This window comes from Copadichromis virginalis, linkage group LG5, assembly GCF_057382275.1.
Source record: "Copadichromis virginalis isolate Kocher_CV1m ecotype Utaka linkage group LG5, C_Virginalis_male_GT1.1, whole genome shotgun sequence".
Taxonomy (NCBI): domain Eukaryota; kingdom Metazoa; phylum Chordata; class Actinopteri; order Cichliformes; family Cichlidae; genus Copadichromis; species Copadichromis virginalis.
In genome coordinates, this window is record NC_140622.1 from 3,209,471 (window position 1) to 3,228,721 (window position 19,251).

General features: G+C 40.7%; 1 protein-coding gene and 1 long non-coding RNA gene across 5 annotated transcripts in view; both read right to left on the reverse strand.

Moving 5' to 3' along the window:
* Nucleotides 1-19,251, reverse strand: part of LOC146708760 (calcium-dependent secretion activator 1-like) — a 344,830-nt gene that overhangs the window by 280,360 nt on the left and 45,219 nt on the right. For all 4 annotated transcript variants that reach the window (XM_085455584.1, XM_085455583.1, XM_085455585.1 and 1 more), the window contains exon 2: nt 1,737-1,850. In XM_085455584.1, coding sequence (XP_085311710.1) covers nt 1,737-1,850 — 114 coding nt within the window. The remainder of the gene's footprint in view (nt 1-1,736; nt 1,851-19,251) is intronic.
* LOC146708761 (uncharacterized) lies at nt 12,663-15,438 on the reverse strand. Its single transcript, XR_014920353.1, has 4 exons — nt 15,275-15,438; nt 14,220-14,362; nt 13,354-13,518; nt 12,663-13,276 (listed from the first exon to the last, which is right to left on the reverse strand). It is a non-coding gene; the product is annotated as an uncharacterized LOC146708761 (long non-coding RNA).

Here is a 19,251-nt window from a genome sequence, read left to right on the forward strand (position 1 = left end):
TGAACCATTGTTCGGCGCACAAGCATAGACGTCAGTCAATACCCATTAAACAACCTGAAAGCGCATGGAACAAACCCTCTCATCTACTGGGAGAAATCTCAACGCATAGGGATCAAGCAGAGGGGATACTAGGATACTCACCCCACCCTGGTTCCAGATGTCAAGCCGTGCATTGAGGTGAGCCCGACTATATCTAGCCAGTACCTCTCAACCTCACGCAATAACTCAGGCTCCTTTCCCACCCGAGAGGTGACATTCCATGTCCCAGTTGCTAGTCTTGGTAGCCGGGGATCACTCCGCCAGGGCCTCTGCTCCTTGCTGCTGCCCGGCACACATTGCACCCGACCTCTACAGTGCCTCCTGCGGGTGGTGGGCATACAGGAGGATGGCCATATATCCTTTTTTCGTGCTGTGCCCAGCACTCCATGGACTAAGGACTGGCCACCAAAAGCCTGCCCTCGGGGACCCTCCCTGGGCCTTCCTCCAGAGCAGGGCCCTGGTAACCCTATCCCAGGCAGGGTGAACTGTTCCCTTAATTGTAAACTCATAGAGTTCTTTTGAATCGCTCATTGCCTGGTCCCTGACCCAGGACCAATTTGCCATGAGAGACCCTATCAGGGGGCAAAAGCCTCAAAACAACATAGCCCCTGCGATCTCTGGGACACACAAACCCTTCCACCATGATAAGGTAGCTATTCACAGAGGGGCGAGCGTGATTTATGTTCATATTAAATTTATTCCATAACTGCAATGAATAACAGTTATCACCTTCTCACCAAGATTCCAGTGGTTTTGTAACCCATACTGGCCTTGTGCAGGTATACCATCTTGCCCCCGCTGTTCTTTCCCAGCTCATAGATCTTTCCCATAGTTGTGGAGAGGTTGGAATGAAAGAAATTGATTCTGTGGACAGGTATGTTTTATACACATGAGAATAATCTGTAATTGATCAACTGATTGTAATCTGTGTCATATGGACACAGAATCATTCTATGGGAGCCAGAATTTAAGGGGTCAAATACTTTTATCACTCAGTGCATGCAAATCAGTTCAGAAATTTTATATAATGTCGGGTGTTTTTCTTGGTTTTTGTTATTCTGTCTCTCTCTGTTAAAATGAAACTACCATAAAAATGAAAGACTGCTCATTTCTGTCTAAGCGAGCAAACTTACAAATTCACCACGGGATCAAATAATTATTTCATCAACTGTAGATGCCACTGATGCTACACCTTAAGTGCTACACCCTTAGGCTCCATGAGGAACAGAACAAGTGATGACGAGGTAGTGGGTGTCAGAGTCATGTTCCAGGATGAATAACATAATATTCTCAAATATGGGAAGACGGCTCAGATGTCAAGAATAGTGGGATTGAAAAAGTGTGTGTGTGTGTGACACTAAGTAGCCACAAATCTAAAAGAATCACTGACTTTAACATGTATGATTTATAAAAAATTTTAAAAAAAAGTTAAATTGAGTATATTGTAATTGGCACACAGTTATAAAGAGGAAAAAGTGAAGAGAAAATATTATGTAACATAATTGACTAATTAACTGAAATATATGTGAATGTTTTTTCTTCAACAAGAAGACAAGAGGTCAGCTACAAAAGGTGGAGTGTGGCCTCTCAGACACAGCAGTTTTCATAAGCACACTATTGGAATGATTCAGTTGATGCATAATTACATTAAATATTTTTTTCAAGCCAACTAATCTAAATCAAACAGGGCAACTTACCTCATAGTAGCTCTGTACAGCATTGATGAAGGCCTCATCAGCTACAATCTGAGTTTCTCCATTAAGAAACGCCTGGAAACGCTCCTTTACTGTCTGTAGCTGCTGCTTACTGATCTGTGGAAGACATTAATAAACAAAAGAAATAATAGGATGTTGTTGTTGTTAGTGAAAAAGCACACAATTTTACAACGTATCAATTGCAGATAAACTAAACCTTATGATTAAACTTGAATTGGTTGCTACAGTCAACAGCATACTGAAAAAAACTCCAGCTTCTATGACACTAAACATGCTACCAAAATACTGTCAAAATAGAGTAAAATGGAAGACTTTTTCCAAATCAAGAAACAATGTCTGCTAGAAATTAATTTTCTATACAACTAAAAATAGTTTTTCCAGTTCCAAGGAAGATATGATATAATTTCATTTTTGGATTATCAGTAAGAACAAGGGCAACAACCTTGTCATCCTTCTGGTACACAAAGGTAGGCGCACGCTTTACACTAAACCAGACAAACTATCATCAAAAAAGTTTGTCACTGCTTAGATACAAAAATACATAAGAGTCCCTGAAACAAGATCCAGGTAGTGGTTTGTCAGGTGATGTGAGGTTTAGAGAAACTAAAGTCCCCCACTGTCTTTGACCTCACAGCTGAGAGGAGGTAAAAGATCTCAACATCCAGCCTTATGTGATTGAAAATAATTACAGTGCTGAAACAGAGCTTTCCCCTATTTGCTAATAATGAAGCATTTAATAATGCTGTTGCCAATCCAAGCAAACATGATTTTAAATGAAGGAAGGAGTATTAATGGTTGAAGACAGAACCATAATTCATATGTGATTTTGCTGATAGTTAATTATCCTTCATTCTAATCAGAATATAATCATGTATACTAAAAATGAATAGGTGTAAGTTTAACACGTATAATAGATAAGAAAATATTATCTATGTCACGGGGTGCCGAGGCAGGCCGTGTGTGAATATAAATGGACCCAAGATGCAGACTGCGTAGTAGTGAGCGAGCTTTATTAATCAAAGGGATGAAGTACAACACAAAAGAAAAGGTGGCGAGAACAGAACTGAAAATACTCTAAACTGGGAAAACTAGAACTTAAATCACAAAACCAGGGCCCTATTTCAGGAAGCCAGTTTAGTGCAAACTCTGAGTAAGTATACCCTGAGTTAACGAAAACTCTGGGTTTTCGGTTTCACAAAGCGAGTTTAGATTAATTCTGAGTGAGTTACTATGACGACACACTCCATGAAGCTAACCTGCCCCCTAGCAGGTTTACTTCAACTAACCCTGACCTTCTCCGCCTCTTTGTCGGAAACCTGACTGTAGGAAGTGTCAGACATGGCGTGCTCCTTCCTTGAAGAGCCAGTAGATGTTGAAGCCCAAATTCTCCGCAGAGCTCTCCGCTGGGAGAGAGTGATTAGAGCGCGTTTGGACATTTTATCATTTCCTGATGATTTCCTGTGTGAACGTTACCGTTTTTCAGCACAATCTATAATTTATTTGAATAACATCCTCAGGCCTAATATTGCTCATGTGACACATCGCGGACATCCTCCCAGTTCATTACATATTATTTGTATTGCACTTCGGTTTTTTGCAAACGGGAGCTTTCTGTATAATATTGGTGACGCTGAGCACGTTTCCAAGGCTACCGTCTGTCGGGCAGTCAGGAATGTTACAGTTGCACTGAAACGTCTCCTGTACTCGTTTGTGGTGTTCCCCGGTCATAGACCCACAAGATTTATCAAAGAGGGATGCCACAAAATTGCAGGTATCAGGATGAACGAAACTTAATCCATGATGTGGTGATACTTGAACTACTACTTAAATTTTACATTTATATTCACGGTTCCCAGGCGTGATTGGCTGTATAGATGGCACTCACATTCCAATCATTGCTCCTTCAGTAAATGAAGGAGACTATGTGAACAGGAAGTCTTTCCACAGCATTAATGTGCAGGTACATAGTTCCCTGTAGCATTTCAAACTAACAAATTATTTCATTATAGTAATGGATGCTAATTTGTGTTCTCTGCACTGTGAAGATCATATGTGATGCTGCCAACATTATCACAAATGTGGAAGCCAACTGCTCAGCCTCTGTGAGTGGTGGTGGTGGAGGACCTCCACCTGTTTTTCGGGCCTCCGCTTTTTTTCTGTTGGCTATAACGGGTCACATTTGAGCATACAGAGTAAGCAAATATGTACTTGTAATGTGCTCAGATAATTTCAATAAGTGCTTACAGAAGGAAAATTAATGTAGCCTCTAACTGCAATTGATTTACATGGGACAAACAGACCAAGCACTATGGCTCATAATACAATTACACCTCACCTGTTTGGACTATATTTTTATATTTCATTTTTACTTGCTGCCAGGAACGTTTGGGGTCTGTTGGGTTGCACCTGCGCTCACATCACATCACAAAATAAAATGTATAAAATAAAAAATAAAATATAATAAAATAACGTGTTAAATGGGTGGAAATCCCTCGATCAATGTTTAAATTAACACTCACGCATTGACTCTGTCGGCTATGTTTTGCCATGCATGCTCTCTTTCTTTTGCAGCTGAGCCTGTGTTACTTTTTTTCCGCGGAATTTGCGTGTTATCGGCATATGCTGCCATCAGAATTTCGGCCTCAAGCGCTGTAAGATACATTGACCGCGCCTTCTTTCCCTCCGTCTCCATGGTGACTCGCTTAATCTGTGCTCCACTAATCAGGGCTTTATGTATCCTCGTGCGCGCGTTTAACTTGGGGTTAAAGCAACTCCGCGTTGACTGAACTAATTGTTATCAGCCTTTCTGAAACCGAATATTCCGAGTTGGACAGTTTGGGGTTACTCAACCCTGAGTATCGTTTTTCACTCTGAGTTTTCTAAACCGGCTTCTTGAAATAGGGCCCAGAACACAAATGAGAGTACTTTGCGGGGAGAACTCACAGGAAGACGGCAGGAGATTCACAGACACGAAAACACCAAATAACACAGACGAACCAGCAACAAGGCCGAGGTAACACACACTATAAATACACACGCCAGGAATCAGGGGATGGGAAACAGGAGGGGAACACACCTGGAAGACATCACAGCTGACGAGGCAGGGGAAACGTAAACAGAACACACTGACATAAGACAGAGACCTTCACAATAAAACAGGAACTTACACATGCAAGGACACGGACTAAGAAACACGGACTTAACACAGGAATACATGGGCAGAACCGAATAAACACTAAACAGAGGAAGAACAGAATCAAAATCACAATAACAGAAAACACAAAACGCTGGGTCAAAAAGACCCAGGATCATGACAATCTATGCAATATGAGAGCCTGTGCAGAGTCTGACCTTGGTGTGTAGGTGTGTGTGGTGCAGAGTGGGGGTGAAAGCGACACACAGGAGCCACTGAATGTCTGACTATTTAAATATAATGATTAATAAAAGGAAATTGCATTGAATAAATGGTGACTGACAAACACAGAGTTTTAAAAAGTAAAAAAAAAATATTCCTCTGTATTTGAATTAGAAAGTAATTATGTTAGAATGAATGTTCATGTGAGAATGTGCTAAAGACAAATGTAATTGAGGTAGAATTACATAAACTGAATGGAACATGAAACGAATTATATCCATATGTGATAGAATTTTTCTTAAGTGATTATAGAGTTTTAACTTTGTGGTAAATCGTGTAAGTCAGATAGATAGCGAAACGATGATAAAGTGGTCAGGTGATTAGATGTTAATAATGTGATTGGATGTTTAGATGTCATCTCAGAAGATGTGACATCCAGTAGCAGAAGGTGGAGAATCAGTGAAGAAGAGATACAGGGTTCTTCCCTTTTGTCTTCTGTGAGATGAGCAGTTTGGCAGATTGGATCTAAGAAACCTGCAAAAATGGGTAAATCAGCACTGATGTCATTAAGAAGAATTGATTGGACACCGTCCCAGGCTGTACTTTGTATGTACTGTTGTTTGAATAAGTCTATGTTTAAATCTCCACAAACACAGACATGATGAGAACAAGAAAAGAAAGGCAGCATTGTTGACATTAAATATTAATAATACTTCTACAAATCTTCTAGAATCTTCTATAAGTGCCCAGTGGTACCTAAAATTTCCCATAGCTCTCAGTAGCCTTGTTTAAAGTGTTTATTTAAACTTGAATTGCTTGACATTGTATGCCTACAAGCCAGCAAATTTGAAATTTCTATTAATATTTCTCAAAAACTCATTCTACTGTATCTTGTGAAGAGTTAGATGACAATTAAAGATCAGTAATGGCAATTCATTATATGGCCAGATTTGAAATATGGTCATAATTTCTCCTGTTTCTGCCTGAGATATGACCACTCCAATGAAAAGACCAATAAGAGGCTCTGTCTGTGCTGGAAAATTCCATAGTCTACTCCCTTGGTAACGGTTACCATGGTCACTGCGGCAGAGGAAGCAGTATGCGATTACAGCTTCCTTATTAGGGGTCAAAGTTCATACGAATTACAGTAAAACCAGCTGTGTCTTATCCTTAAGACAGTAGTGCATGATAAGATACTGTTAAATAAGAGGTCAGATAGTTGTAAGCAGCCAATGCACAGACTATAGTTTAGTCTTTCATAGTTCCAGCAGCTTTACACTGATACACAGATATTTTGAGATATGACATCAGGCAGACATGTAAACGCATACTGTGCAGAATTGTACAGAATTGCCTTTCTGCATAGAGAGCGACTAATTTAGTGTTACATCAATGATTTTTGTGCAACTATTTTTCCTTCCAAACCTACTGACGAAATTACTGGGGAAAGGAAAGGAAGACACCAAATCAGCAAGCTTGTACAGTCTCCATGTGGGAAGTAATACTGAATTCTGGCATAAAAAACTCCCCTATATATGTGCTAGAAATATCCAGCATGAAAATGAATAGAGTAGATAGCTGAATCATTGACACTCACACCAAAGACAAGTATTCACATCTTACTCCAATCTTTGGTTTAGCCAACAAATCTTAAAAATAATAAGCACTAATTATCTTACTTCCCTTTTGATGTATGAGAAAATCATGTATGCCAAGTACCAACCCCAATTTGTTCTTCACCAGAGTGTGAATGTTAGACAGAAAGCACTTAAGCATTAAAAAAGGTGACAGTGTGAATGGATGAAGGGCTTTGATAGACTGCTCAGGTAGAGCAGAAGAAGTGCTATATAAGAGCCAGTTCATTTAGCATTTATTAAACCCACGCCTTAAATATATGCCACTTATGATACAGAGAAAGTTCAAATGTTTTTTCTGCTTGTTGATTCCAAAGTCTTCCTAATACTTGTTCCATGGCACATGTTTGTATTATTACACCTGGCACAAACAGAAAAACATCCTGATCATATCACATTGTACATATGTTTGACTTCTGAGAGCCTGTGAAGGTATATTTAATGCAGGGAACTCAACTCGCCAACAATACACAGATAGTTTTCTGATCACATTCACCCAATTTGAGGCAATGAGGTATACAAAACTGTGGCATAACATGACCTTATTCGCTTCTTTTTTTGTGTCTTTTTAAATGGTAAATGGTAAATCGATTTGTATAGCGCTTTACTCTACATTCAGTCATTCGCCCATTCACACACACATTCACACACTGGCAATGGCAAGCTACGTTGTAGCCACAGCTGCCCTGGGGCGCACTGACAGAGGCGAGGCTGCCGGACACTGGCGCCACCGGGCCCTCTGTGTGAGTACAAGAAAACAATTATTAGAATATAATGTGCTTAAATTTGCTTAGATGAGGGGGTCCAGCTGTATATCAGAGGAATAGGAAAGGATTTGTGAATGTCTGTGTTTTAGTTTGGTTTAGCTGTAGCCCTGAGAGTGTGTGTAATTGTGTTGAGGGAGAGGAATTTATTGACAATGGAGGTCTGCCTGTCATAAAAGGAGACAGGAAGCTACAGTTGGAGGATGCTAGGACTGTATGGAACAGATAGGAAAGAGAGGAGAAGTCTGTTACCTTTGTCCCTGAATGTAATAAAGGCTCATAACTGTCACAACTGTCACAAGTTTGCAGGAGACCCTCCACATGCTTAGCTGTAAAAGTAAGACAACAAGAGGCCAATGGCCCAGTGGAAACTGCCAAATGGAAGTAGAGTGGGGGTCTCAGTGCTTGTGACCTGGTAACCATGTTTTGTAGAGGAGTTTGGTGTAGCTTGGGTGAGGGGAGATGAACTTTTTATGACCAGCAGGAAGTCACATATACAGAGACACACACACAGTGCTTTAACTGTTACGACACACACACTCACACGCACACATACGCACACACAGGTATGCGCATACGCAGGCACTCACGTGCTCACACATACATACACAAACACAGTGTTTTGGGTTTACAACACACCATGTGGGTTTTATGATGCAGGGTTTGCTTCTATAAAACTGGTTGTAACAGACAAAGAAGTTGAGATCTGCAGAGAGCCCTGTACATCTCCCCTTCTAGAAGGTGCATGCGTAACTGAAGATGAATAAAGGTTTTGTGAAATAACTACTGAGTTCCGGTGTCGCCTCTGGAGGCCTGAGGAATAAAAAGATCTGGGGTGAAACTGAAAACGCAACACCTGACGGGGTTTTCCTGGAAATTTGGCAAAATCTTCTGCTTATAGTACTAATTACTGTCACGGGGGTGGAACGGACTCAGGCGCAGACTGAGGTAGCACAGTTCAACGACACTTTATTAATCACACTGGTGCGCTATATACACGTGAAGGGAGGGGGGAAACACCAGGGTCCCGGGGATCAATAGGCTGGGGAGACACTTCTTCGCACTCGCTCTGCTCCCTGTCCAAACAGTCTCCACACAAGCAGCTCAGCTCACTCTCCTACTCACGGGGTCCAGAGGTCACAAAAGGGCTGATCCAGGTAAACCTGTTTACACAGACGAGGGTAAGTCGAAGGCAAACACGGGAACAGTAGAATCGCAAGGAAGCCAGGCAATACTAACGAGAGTTACTCAATATTCCAGCGACGAATAGCTCAGAGCCCCAGCCTTAAGAGCCAGAGAACTGCAATTCGCTCGAGATCAGCTGCAGGTGCGTGGGCCAAGGGCAGGAGCCCAATCAGAGCTCCGCCCAGGCAGACAGGTAGGAGAGAGAGAGCGAGAGAAAAACAACAAACACTTGTGGCCACACTGGGCTGGCCGGGGAGGCACAGGGACCATGACAAATTACAGTACTTTGTTTGTTTTTTGCCATGTGCACCGTGTGAGTGGTAAAAAAAAATATCAGCTACATTATAGCAGCTCCACTGTGCTTTTTAATGTTTTTAAGTGTTTCTATTGGTAGTTCCTTGGTACATTGTTAAGTATCAACTTTTTGACTATGGTTGCCCAATTGTATTTAATTTTTTGCTCTTTGGGCATTTTAAAACTTTAAAATAACTCAGTTGTTGTTCTCTGCACCACTTGGGACTGCAAAACTGGAGTAAAGCGTTGGGAGCGTTAAAAAAAATGGTACAAACCATCTGTTACTATGGGAAATGTCAGATGGAAAAGCAAACGGTCCTGACTAAACTATAGTGGGAGTACTGGCAGTGTAGCTACATGCCTTACAGAGACATGGCTGAATAAATGTTCCACACACTCGCTTGTCACTCTGGATGTCTTTCAGCTCGGATGGGTGGATAGCGTGCATTGGAGCACGGTTAGAGGAAGGGATGGCGCAAAGATGCATAAAGAACAAAGATGGCACGGCCACGTCCAGACGCCTTCCTGACCGCTCCGCTCCGACTATCCACTTTTCTTGTTTTTTACTTATTTTTTGCAGAGTCGAACAAAACCAAAGGTGGAGGAGTGTGTTTCATGATAAACAGAAAGTGGTGTGATGCCAGGAGCATTTCTACTCGCTCCAGCGGCTGCTCGCCACATCTGGAGTTCCTGAGCATTAAGTGCCGCCCTTTGTATCTGCCCCGTGAGTTCACCTCGGTCATCGCCACGGCGGTCTACATCCCACCCCAAGCGGACACAGGTATGGCTTTGTTTTGGGTGGCTTGCGACCTAAAATCCAAGTACATTTGCAATGTCTTCCCATATCTTGGCAAGGACCCCAATCGTCCCACTGGGGAGAGACTTTCTGAAAATGTAGTAATGAGGCTGATGGAACCATTCCTAGACAAGGGCAGAAATGTTACCACGGACAATTTCTTCACATCGCTTTCACTGGCACAAAAACTTCTTGGACGGAAAACCACCATCCTCGGCACAGTCAACAGGATTCGCAGGGAAATTCCTCAATCCACTAGACAGACAGATCGCAATGAATTCACCACTCAGGTATGTTACAGGTCTTTTGTGGTTCTATGTTTATGTGTTTCATTGTGTGTAAAAGGGCTATGGAAATAACACTTTATCTTATTTCTTAGGTGTTTTCAACCTCTGCTGCCACGCTGACGGCGTATGCGGCCAAACGGAAGAAGACAGTCTATATTCTTAGCAGCATGCACGGCGTGGTTCAGACTGATAACACTACCAAAAGGAAGCCAAACACTGTCACCCTTTACAACAAAACAAAGTGTGGCGTGGATGTGATGGACCAGATGGTTCGGGAGTACACTGTCCGCAAAGGAACACGGCGCTGGCCAGTCGCCGTGTTTTATAACATGATTGACATGGCAGCACTGAATGCACATGTGCTGTATCAAGCATGCACCGGGACGAAGGAAAGACGGGTGGACTTCCTGGTGGCGCTTGCAACAGAGTTGGCTCGCTCTCATGTAGCTGGGAAGAAGGCAAGAAAAGAACAGTTGCTTCGGACACAACCCTCCACACCTAGCCCTGGAAAAAGAGCCACGTGTCAGGTCAAACACAACTGCAAGAACAATCATGCCACTGTGCGATGTGTTCACTGCAAAAGATACACATGTGGTAAATGCAGACTACAGATACCATGGCAGTGCCAGGATTGTGAGTGATTGCTGAAAATGTTGAAATGTACTCACTCACTTTTTATTATTATTTGTAAATATGTGTACAAATGGTTGGTTTTTTGTACTGTTTTTATCAATAAATCTCAGCAACAAAGGACATACACCCATGTGTGTTGATTTCTCCCTAAGATGGCAAACTGAAACACTCCAAGTTGGTGACTTTTGGAGATTTATTTCTCTGGATGATTGAGAATGCATCAAGATGAAACACAAAAGGAAGTGCACAGCTTTTAGCAGCTCCCCACGCCCTCAATCACACACCCCCACTCCCCTCCCTCCAGAATTCCCAGATAACGACCCAATTTACATATGAATGACTAGCCAATTTAGCTTCCACTTGGCTGAAGCTAAAGCCTAGCTAAAAGCCATTTGGCTGCTCTCCGGGTTTTAAAGGTAGAAAAAGCCAAATGGCGATCCGTGGGGGTTTAAGTGTAATGCTAAGATAAGTGATTAAAAAAGAAAAACAACTATTTTTATAGAGCAAAAAAGAGCCAAAAAATTAAGATTTCTTAAGGGAACATTTATTTATTTTTTATTTTATTTTATTAGTAAATGCTCCTTAACACTGGTTGCCAAACAAGAAGAAGAAGAAGAAGCAGTGAGCCAGTAGGGAGGGGGTGAGTGAGTGCGTGAGTGATTCGTTCATGCTACGAGGGTTAACGTGGAGTAACCCCAATGTGCTGTTAGCATGTTAGCAGAGCGATGCTACTGTGAACCGAGGAGCTGTTGTCTTGATGTGAGCTTCTACTCAGGGTTTTTTTCTTCCAGTTCAGAGCAGAAATGTTTTTGTTAAGAAACTGGCTGTTGTTTTTTTCCACACAATTTTAATTATAAGCTAGATACATTTCTACTAACGAAATGAGTTTTCTAACAGCAACAGGGTTGAGTCAGTGAATGAGTCAGTAGGGCTTGTGAATCATGATTCACGAGTCAGTAAAGTGATTTTCAAGTATTGAACGATTCATTCATGATTCGCACATCACTAGGGATTATAGTTAAAGACTTCAGGAATCCAAAATCGGTAAGGAATATTACATAAGTGTTAAAATATTTCTATTTATAATTGTTAATTTATCCAATTGCAGTCGTTTCCATGAAATCTGGAGACTTTGTTAGCAAATGCATGACATTCTTTAAAGGTAATCACAATAATTTGCTCAACCCCTTTAACCCTTAGGAGAGCCTCCAGGTGGTGCTACTTTTTTATTTTCTGCAAGGGTGCAATGCTACTGAAATGTGTCTGTCGCAATTATTGTTGGATAAGCAGCTGTTTTCAGCAGCTGTGAACACACCCCGTCTGGGCCTGCTGTGTTCCTGGGCCGTTGCCTCCTCAGTTCTCTCCTCACTTGGTCTATAGTTATGCAGGGAGGGTTCTATGGGGAGGAGCATTCAGGGGGAGTATCAAATGAGGGTGTTGTGCACTACACCTACAGGACACCTACAGTGAGTCCTGGGTCTGACTGGGCCCTCCTCCCAGTAGGACACCCCTGAAATACCTCACCTACACTCAGAAAAATAAAGGTGCCAACTGGAACCAAAAGTGGTTCTTTAGACTGATGCCATAGAAGAACCTTTTTTGGTGCCACAAAGAACCTTTCAAACAATGGTTCTTTGAAGAACCATTTCTTTCAGTGGTTCATTGAAGAACCTTTACAGGTGCCCCAAAGAACCATCAAGAAATGGTTCTTTGGGGCACCTTTAATGGTTTTTCAAAGAACCTTTTTAAAAATGGTTCTTTAAAGAACCATTTTTAAAAAGGTCCTTCAAATGGTTCTTTAAAAGAACCATTTGAAGGACCTTTTTTGAGTGGTTCTTTAAAAGAACCATTTTAAAGAACCTTTTTTGAGTGGTTCTTTAAAAAAACCATTTTAAATCTTTCAAAATAAAATGCATCATAAATTGAATTTGAGTAGGGCAAAATAAATACTAGCACAGCATAGACATATATTAATGGTTTATTGTCATTTTGTAGTTACCAAAAGACAAAAAGGCATTTTAACCCTCAGCACAACATCACTACTAATACATGTCACATATTAGTGTTTTAAACAGTAATAATTAAATATATTTGCTATACTATAAATAAATATATATAAATACTATAGCTACAGATAACACAACAAATAATACATGTATTGTTTAATTAATAAAACATCAGAAAGTGATAAAACACATTAGAAATAGCAATAGCTTCATAACAGACCAATAAATCAACACATTTTCATCAGCAGATGTTTGCATGTTCAGTAAAAATATTTCAACAAGTTTATGATTAAAATGATCAATGAACTTCAGCCTTACGCTATGTAATGTACATTTCATGTTGTACTCATGGTCCTTTGTTAGTTCAGTTTAGGATAATGTCTCTGACGTATGTATCATATCAAATATATGTCATATCAAAACAAGCCCACACCTGCAGTTGTTTCAGTTTTTCACTGGTGTTTCCTGTCAGCTGGTCAACCTCACTCAGGCAGACATCCATATCAGCCAACCAAACGACAAGTTCCTCCCTTTGTGCTTCAAACCCCTCCCACTCTGAGACAAGGAGCTGAAAGAGAGAGAAAAGAGTCAATTATAAAGAAGAGAGAGAAGTGAAACCCTCCTCAGAAGGTCTGACTCGCATACCTGCAGTTGACCTGTGATGGACTCCTGTTTGGCGTTCACGTCATCCCTCGTTGTTGCCAACAGCCGAGTCTGCAGGGTGCCCTGGAAGAGCTGAGTTAATGTTCGACTCGTCCTGGTCAGGCTCTCCAGCTGGATGAGGCGAGGTCTCCCCTCTCACCGCTGCCTCTGAACACAGAAACACAAATTTCATCTGAAGCAGGAGGTGCAGATTTTTTGTGCTATTCTTTTCTAAATCCAGGCTAGATCACGTGGAGGTATTTGGAAAACTTTTTTGGCCAGTGGACGACTGTTGTCTTGCAGAAAGTCAAATCAAACATATGCGATATACAATTAATTCACAAGAACACATTATAAAAAATAAGTCCAGTTCTTGCCTGATTTCAAGTGAAATCTGCATCAAAACAGGGTGACAGAAGTAAAACGAGTGCACAAAGCCTCACTTTGTAAAAGCCTGCTATTACAGTTCTCCTCTATGCAGACGACTTTCCTGTTTTCAAGGCACAACTTGGATCTGCTGTACGAATCTTATGAATACACACTAAATGAAACAATAGTGTGCATGACTCCAGATTCTGATCCCTCATCCTAATATGGTCCCAACATAGCAACAGCAATAAAGCAAATGTTGAGGCTTCAAAATACAAAGTCCATAAACCAATGGCTGACGTGGGTTTTATCATAAGGGTGATAAATATACAGATTTCAGTCTGTCTTAGAGATTTGATGTTCATTTACCTGCAGATGCACTATACGTACCTGCTCCATGGTTTTTCACAACATTTTGCACATCACTATTTAATACAGGAAGTAGGTGAACTAAAACAAGTCATCTTTCTTTGTGAGAGGACCATATTAATGAAACAAACCTCATCATAGGGAGCCCTAAAGATGCTCCTGCTGCTTCTCTTCCTCCTCATCCTAAGCTTCCTTCTCCTTGTCCTCGCCTTCCATCCAATTGTAATTCAACCTAATTGTGTTTCTCCCCCTCCTCTTCCTCATTTTGTTGGAGCTGTGAACACAATTAATGTGAATCTGGATTAATTTGTGCAAACAAGAAAAATCTACAGCTTTTTGGTCAGAGGTGCTCTTGTGATTTAAGCCGGGTAGAGTAGATTTATCTGTTGATGCTACCTGCTTCAGCTCTGGCTGCTGAGTGATATTTACACCCTGGCTGGATTACAAACTTTAACCATGTGCTGAACTTTGGCCCAGCGTTGATACCTCTTGTTAGTATAACGACCTCTTCTTAGCTTGTATGTATGATGGTGGATAAATGAAATATACAAAAAAATTAACTATATTACAAAAGAACATCTATCTTGGAAACATCAAATGACCGGAGCATAACTTGTCAACTAGTCCGAAACTAAGTTATGCAGGAACAGTCAAAGACACCTTCTCATGTCACATTTCTATTCATTTCTATATAATTTGATTAGACAATAAAGAGTTATCTAATCGAATTATTCATTCAAAACTCTTATGCATAGCTGCATTTTATACAGCTCATACAGAATTCAAAGTACAGGTTCATGTGAGTATTTAATGTACGGCTCAGATCTACAGAATTTCAGAGTTTCTAGAGCAGACACAGAGCTCACGTCACAACAGGCTTCAGGCGCCATTTTAGTGACTTTAACAATATATTAAATTTTAATTTCGGTCTAGCTGACATTAGGTTGTGTGCGCAGCACGCAATTGAACCACATATTTTAGAAGCCAAAGGTTCAAATTAGCTGGGAGCAGCTTCACTTAATTATAACAGTGGTTTTGTTAGGAAAACCGTTGGATACTAAATTGCGCTGACCTCAACGGCTAACGTATCTAGCTAATCGCTACTGTTAGCACAACATTAACAGCAAGCTACAATGACGAGTAACAAAAACAAAACAGTAATAAGGTTTTAATGAAAATGTTTTACCTTTTCCAACAGTCCCAGAATCCACAGCTTCAAAGTCCAGCAGGTACTGAAGACTGTTATCCGTTTCGCTGTCACCGTCCGTGAGGTTTTTTTTCCCGAAAGGTCAAGGCCCGCCGCTCGCACACTCTGTCTGCGCATGCGCATCCCAACGACGGACCCCTCCGTCCGCTCCCGGGAGGTTACAGTATGACCTGTTCTGATGTCACTCTCTCTCCCTGTCATGTATTTGGCTCGAAACACATATCAACAAATTGCTCAGTGATGAACAACTACTCAGATCATTTACCTAAGCAGTGCGCTTTGTCAAAACGAAGTGTGTGTTCATTACACTGACATTCTGTTCTGCAATTGTTATTTACTTGTATTTTATAATTTGACTTTACATACTGCTGGGTGGTTTGTAAAGTTTACAATAACTAGTATTATCATTATGCTATATTTTCAAAAATATATAATAATCTCAAAAGTAATGCCTTGGAGTAGAAAATAGTAATGCTATTTAAAACTAAAGTACAGTATTTGAATGTGTGTATTGTGTCTACTGTTTGCAAATATTTCTAACTTTTATTTGAATATTCAGCTTCCTACCATCTTCTCTTAAAGGGTAATTGCCAGGTATCCCGCCCTCCCCCTTCGCACACACATGCACACAAAGAAAACACACAGTATAATTCACAGCCTCATTATAGTGAATAAATATTTATGCCATTTACACCATCAAACTTAGATTGCTAAGGATGAAGAACCTTTTGTTCTTTAAAGAACCATTTGTAATAGCTGAAGAACCATCCACAAAATAAAAAGGTTCTTTGACGTATGATGGTTCTTTAAAGAACCATGAAGACATCTGAAGAACCATTTAAGAACCATAATTTTTCTGAGTGTAGGAGGAGTCCAGGAGGCATCCTAGTCAGATGCCACTAGAGATGGACCGATCCGATATTACGTATCGGTATCGGTCCGATACTGACCTAAATTACTGGATCGGATATCGGAGAAAAATAAAAAATGTAATCCGATCCATTAAATATCACGAAAGCACCTCACAAAACTTGCAACAGGCCGTAACTCGCCTCAGAACGTTAGCACGTCGGAGCAGTATGCATCACGTGATAGAGCGGCTGTGGCATGCGGGACCTGTCGGTGGTCTGGATAGCATTTGGAGCTTCGCTAGCAACCCGGCATTTCATCTCCGACAAAGTTATCCCGAGAGAAGTAAAGCAAGTGTGTAAGTCCATCTCTGAATGTTTGTAAAGCATTCCTGCGTTAAGCTTAACAAGCGACTGCCTCTTCTTGCTGCTACTTCAATCATGAAACTGCTTAATGATCAGCTGATCGGCTTTTCTGTCGCGAGTCCGTCTCTCTTGTTTGTTTTTGGCCCACTTTGCACCAGAAAGAGGAAACCAGTGGATAAACAACAGCAGCACGTTTAAGCTTGATAAGCTGTTGTTAGAATTTATTTAATATTACTTTCTACACCAGGATCTTTTTCTACGTAGCTGATGCTGGTAACTGTGCAGGGGCGGATCTAGCAAAGTTTAGCCAGGGGGGCCGATAGGGCATTAACAGGGAAAAGGGGGCACAAAGACATACTTTTCTTTCTTATTCTCATTTAAAATGTCTAGCTTTTAATAAATAATTATCTGACACCCAAAGTTTTAATTTGATGTAAAAGGAATAGAAGTCAATTACTGTATATAGTGACTATTAAGTCTAATATATATACCCTAGTAAGGGTATATATATTAGACCCTAGTAAACAAAACTGAGGTAATAGTCTTTGGCGCCAAAGAAAAACGATTACAGGTCACCAGAGAACTTCAATCTATACATCTAAAAACCACAAACCAGGCGAGAAATTTGGGTGTAGTGATGGATGCAGACCTAAACTTAGAAAAACACATTAAGACAATAACAAAGTCAGCTTACTATCACCTCAAGAATATTTCAAGGATAAAAGATCTGATGTCTCAACAGGACCTGGAAAAACTAGTCCATGCATTCATTTTTAGTAGGCTTGATTACTGTAACAGCATCTTTACAGGTCTACCTAAAAAATCAGTCAGACAACTACAGCTCATTCAGAACTCTGCTGCTCGAGTCCTCACTAAGACCAAAAAAGTGGACCACATCAGTCCAGCTCTGAGGTCTTTACACTGGCTGCCTGTCCGTCAGAGGATAGACTTTAAAGTTCTGATGCTGGTCTATAAAGCTCTGAATGGTTTAGGACCAAAATACATCAGTGACCTCCTGACCCAGTATGAACCATCCAGATCCCTCAGGTCATCTGGATCCGGTCTTTTATCAGTTCCCAGAGTCAGAACCAGACACGGAGAAGCTGCATTCAGCTTTTATGCTCCTTATATCTGGAACAAACTCCCAGAAAGCCTCAGATCAGCTGAAACACTCAGTTTATTTAAATCCAGGTTGAAGACTCACCTGTTCTCAGCTGCATTTGAATAAAGCACCAAATCCACACTTTTAAGCTTAAATTTCAAAACTTACACTAACTACTGATCTTATCTATTTCTGATTTTATCTGTTTTGATTTTATATACTGTTTTGTTTGTTTGTTAAGCTTAAATTTCAAAACTTACATTAACTACTGATTTTATCTACTGTTCTGATTTTATCTGTTTTGATTTTATATACTGTTTTGTTTGTTTGTTTGTTTGTTTGTTTGTTTGTTTGTTTGTTTGTTAAGTGGGTTTAGAGCTCTGGGTAGCTCCCCAGCTGGGTCTAGACTGGGTCTAGAGAGTATTTTAAATTCAGGGAATTTAAAATAGAAAGTAGCTCGTCCACAGGACTGGTAGCTCCCCTTACGATAAGGGTTCTGTGATATTATTCTGTTATCATATGTTACCTTATATATGTAATCAAAAGTAGTTGAAGTATGATACTGCTGTAGCTCATATTATACCCTTTAACATAGAGTGTGTGATCAGTATGTAGTCTTAGTTTGCATTATACTTCTGACCTAAAAGAGTGTGAAAATCATTAGATCTATTGGATTGACCTGTATTACTCGACACTGTTGAATGTGTTACACTGTTTCTTGACATTTCATACTGCTGAATCATGAAGAGAATGTTGTGTGCAGAGGACCTTGTGCCGATAATAGAAGAGACAGACCACATTCCACACCCCCACCTTACAGAAAGCAGAGAAAGACAGGGAGCCGAGGTCATAACTTAGGCGCTGTAACAGAGAAAGAATGTGATGTTTTGGCTTTTACGACTAGATGGGGGCCACTAGAGACTATAAAAAGCTGAGCAACCCGTCACCATTTTGAGACTTGCTGTGACCCTCTTCAGGCATGTCTCCCCATCATGATGGTCCTTATGCTCTTAAGTGTTGAATTGTATGGAAATAAATGATTGTTGATTGAGCATAAATACACCGAGTATTGTCCTTCCTTCAGCCCAAAGATTCAAATTGGGAGATTTCAACAACTTGGTGCCGTGTGACCCGGATCTTTGGTGTGCTGAGGAGGGGAAGATTTGGCCTTTGGTGAGATCGTGAGGCGAGGTGAACAGAGGACCGGTCCAAATATAAAAAGGTAAGCACAGCCTGTTGTATTATAAATACCAAATGTGCATATTGGGCTTTCCAAATTAATCTGTTCACTGAGTTACACGTATTTTCACAGTAAATTTGTCGGTGTCTGGTTTTTGGCGCGAGATACTAACAACATAAGTTGAGGCTGAATTCCAGTGTGTTAAATAAACTGCTTCTACCGAGAAACTAATAAGATACTACGTTGAGCTAGTTGCAGCCACTTTACCTTCCACATTTAATTTTGTCTAATACTGGCTTCTGTAGCAATAATACATTAGAATTTCTTCTGAAGACGCGGCCATTAGTTCAGTACATTGAAGTCGAGGTTTTGAAGTTGTTTATGGTGTCGGTAAAGTCCTGGCTCTTGCCGGCTATGAAATAGAAGTTGATTTAAGGAAAAGCAGATGCTGGCTCACGGT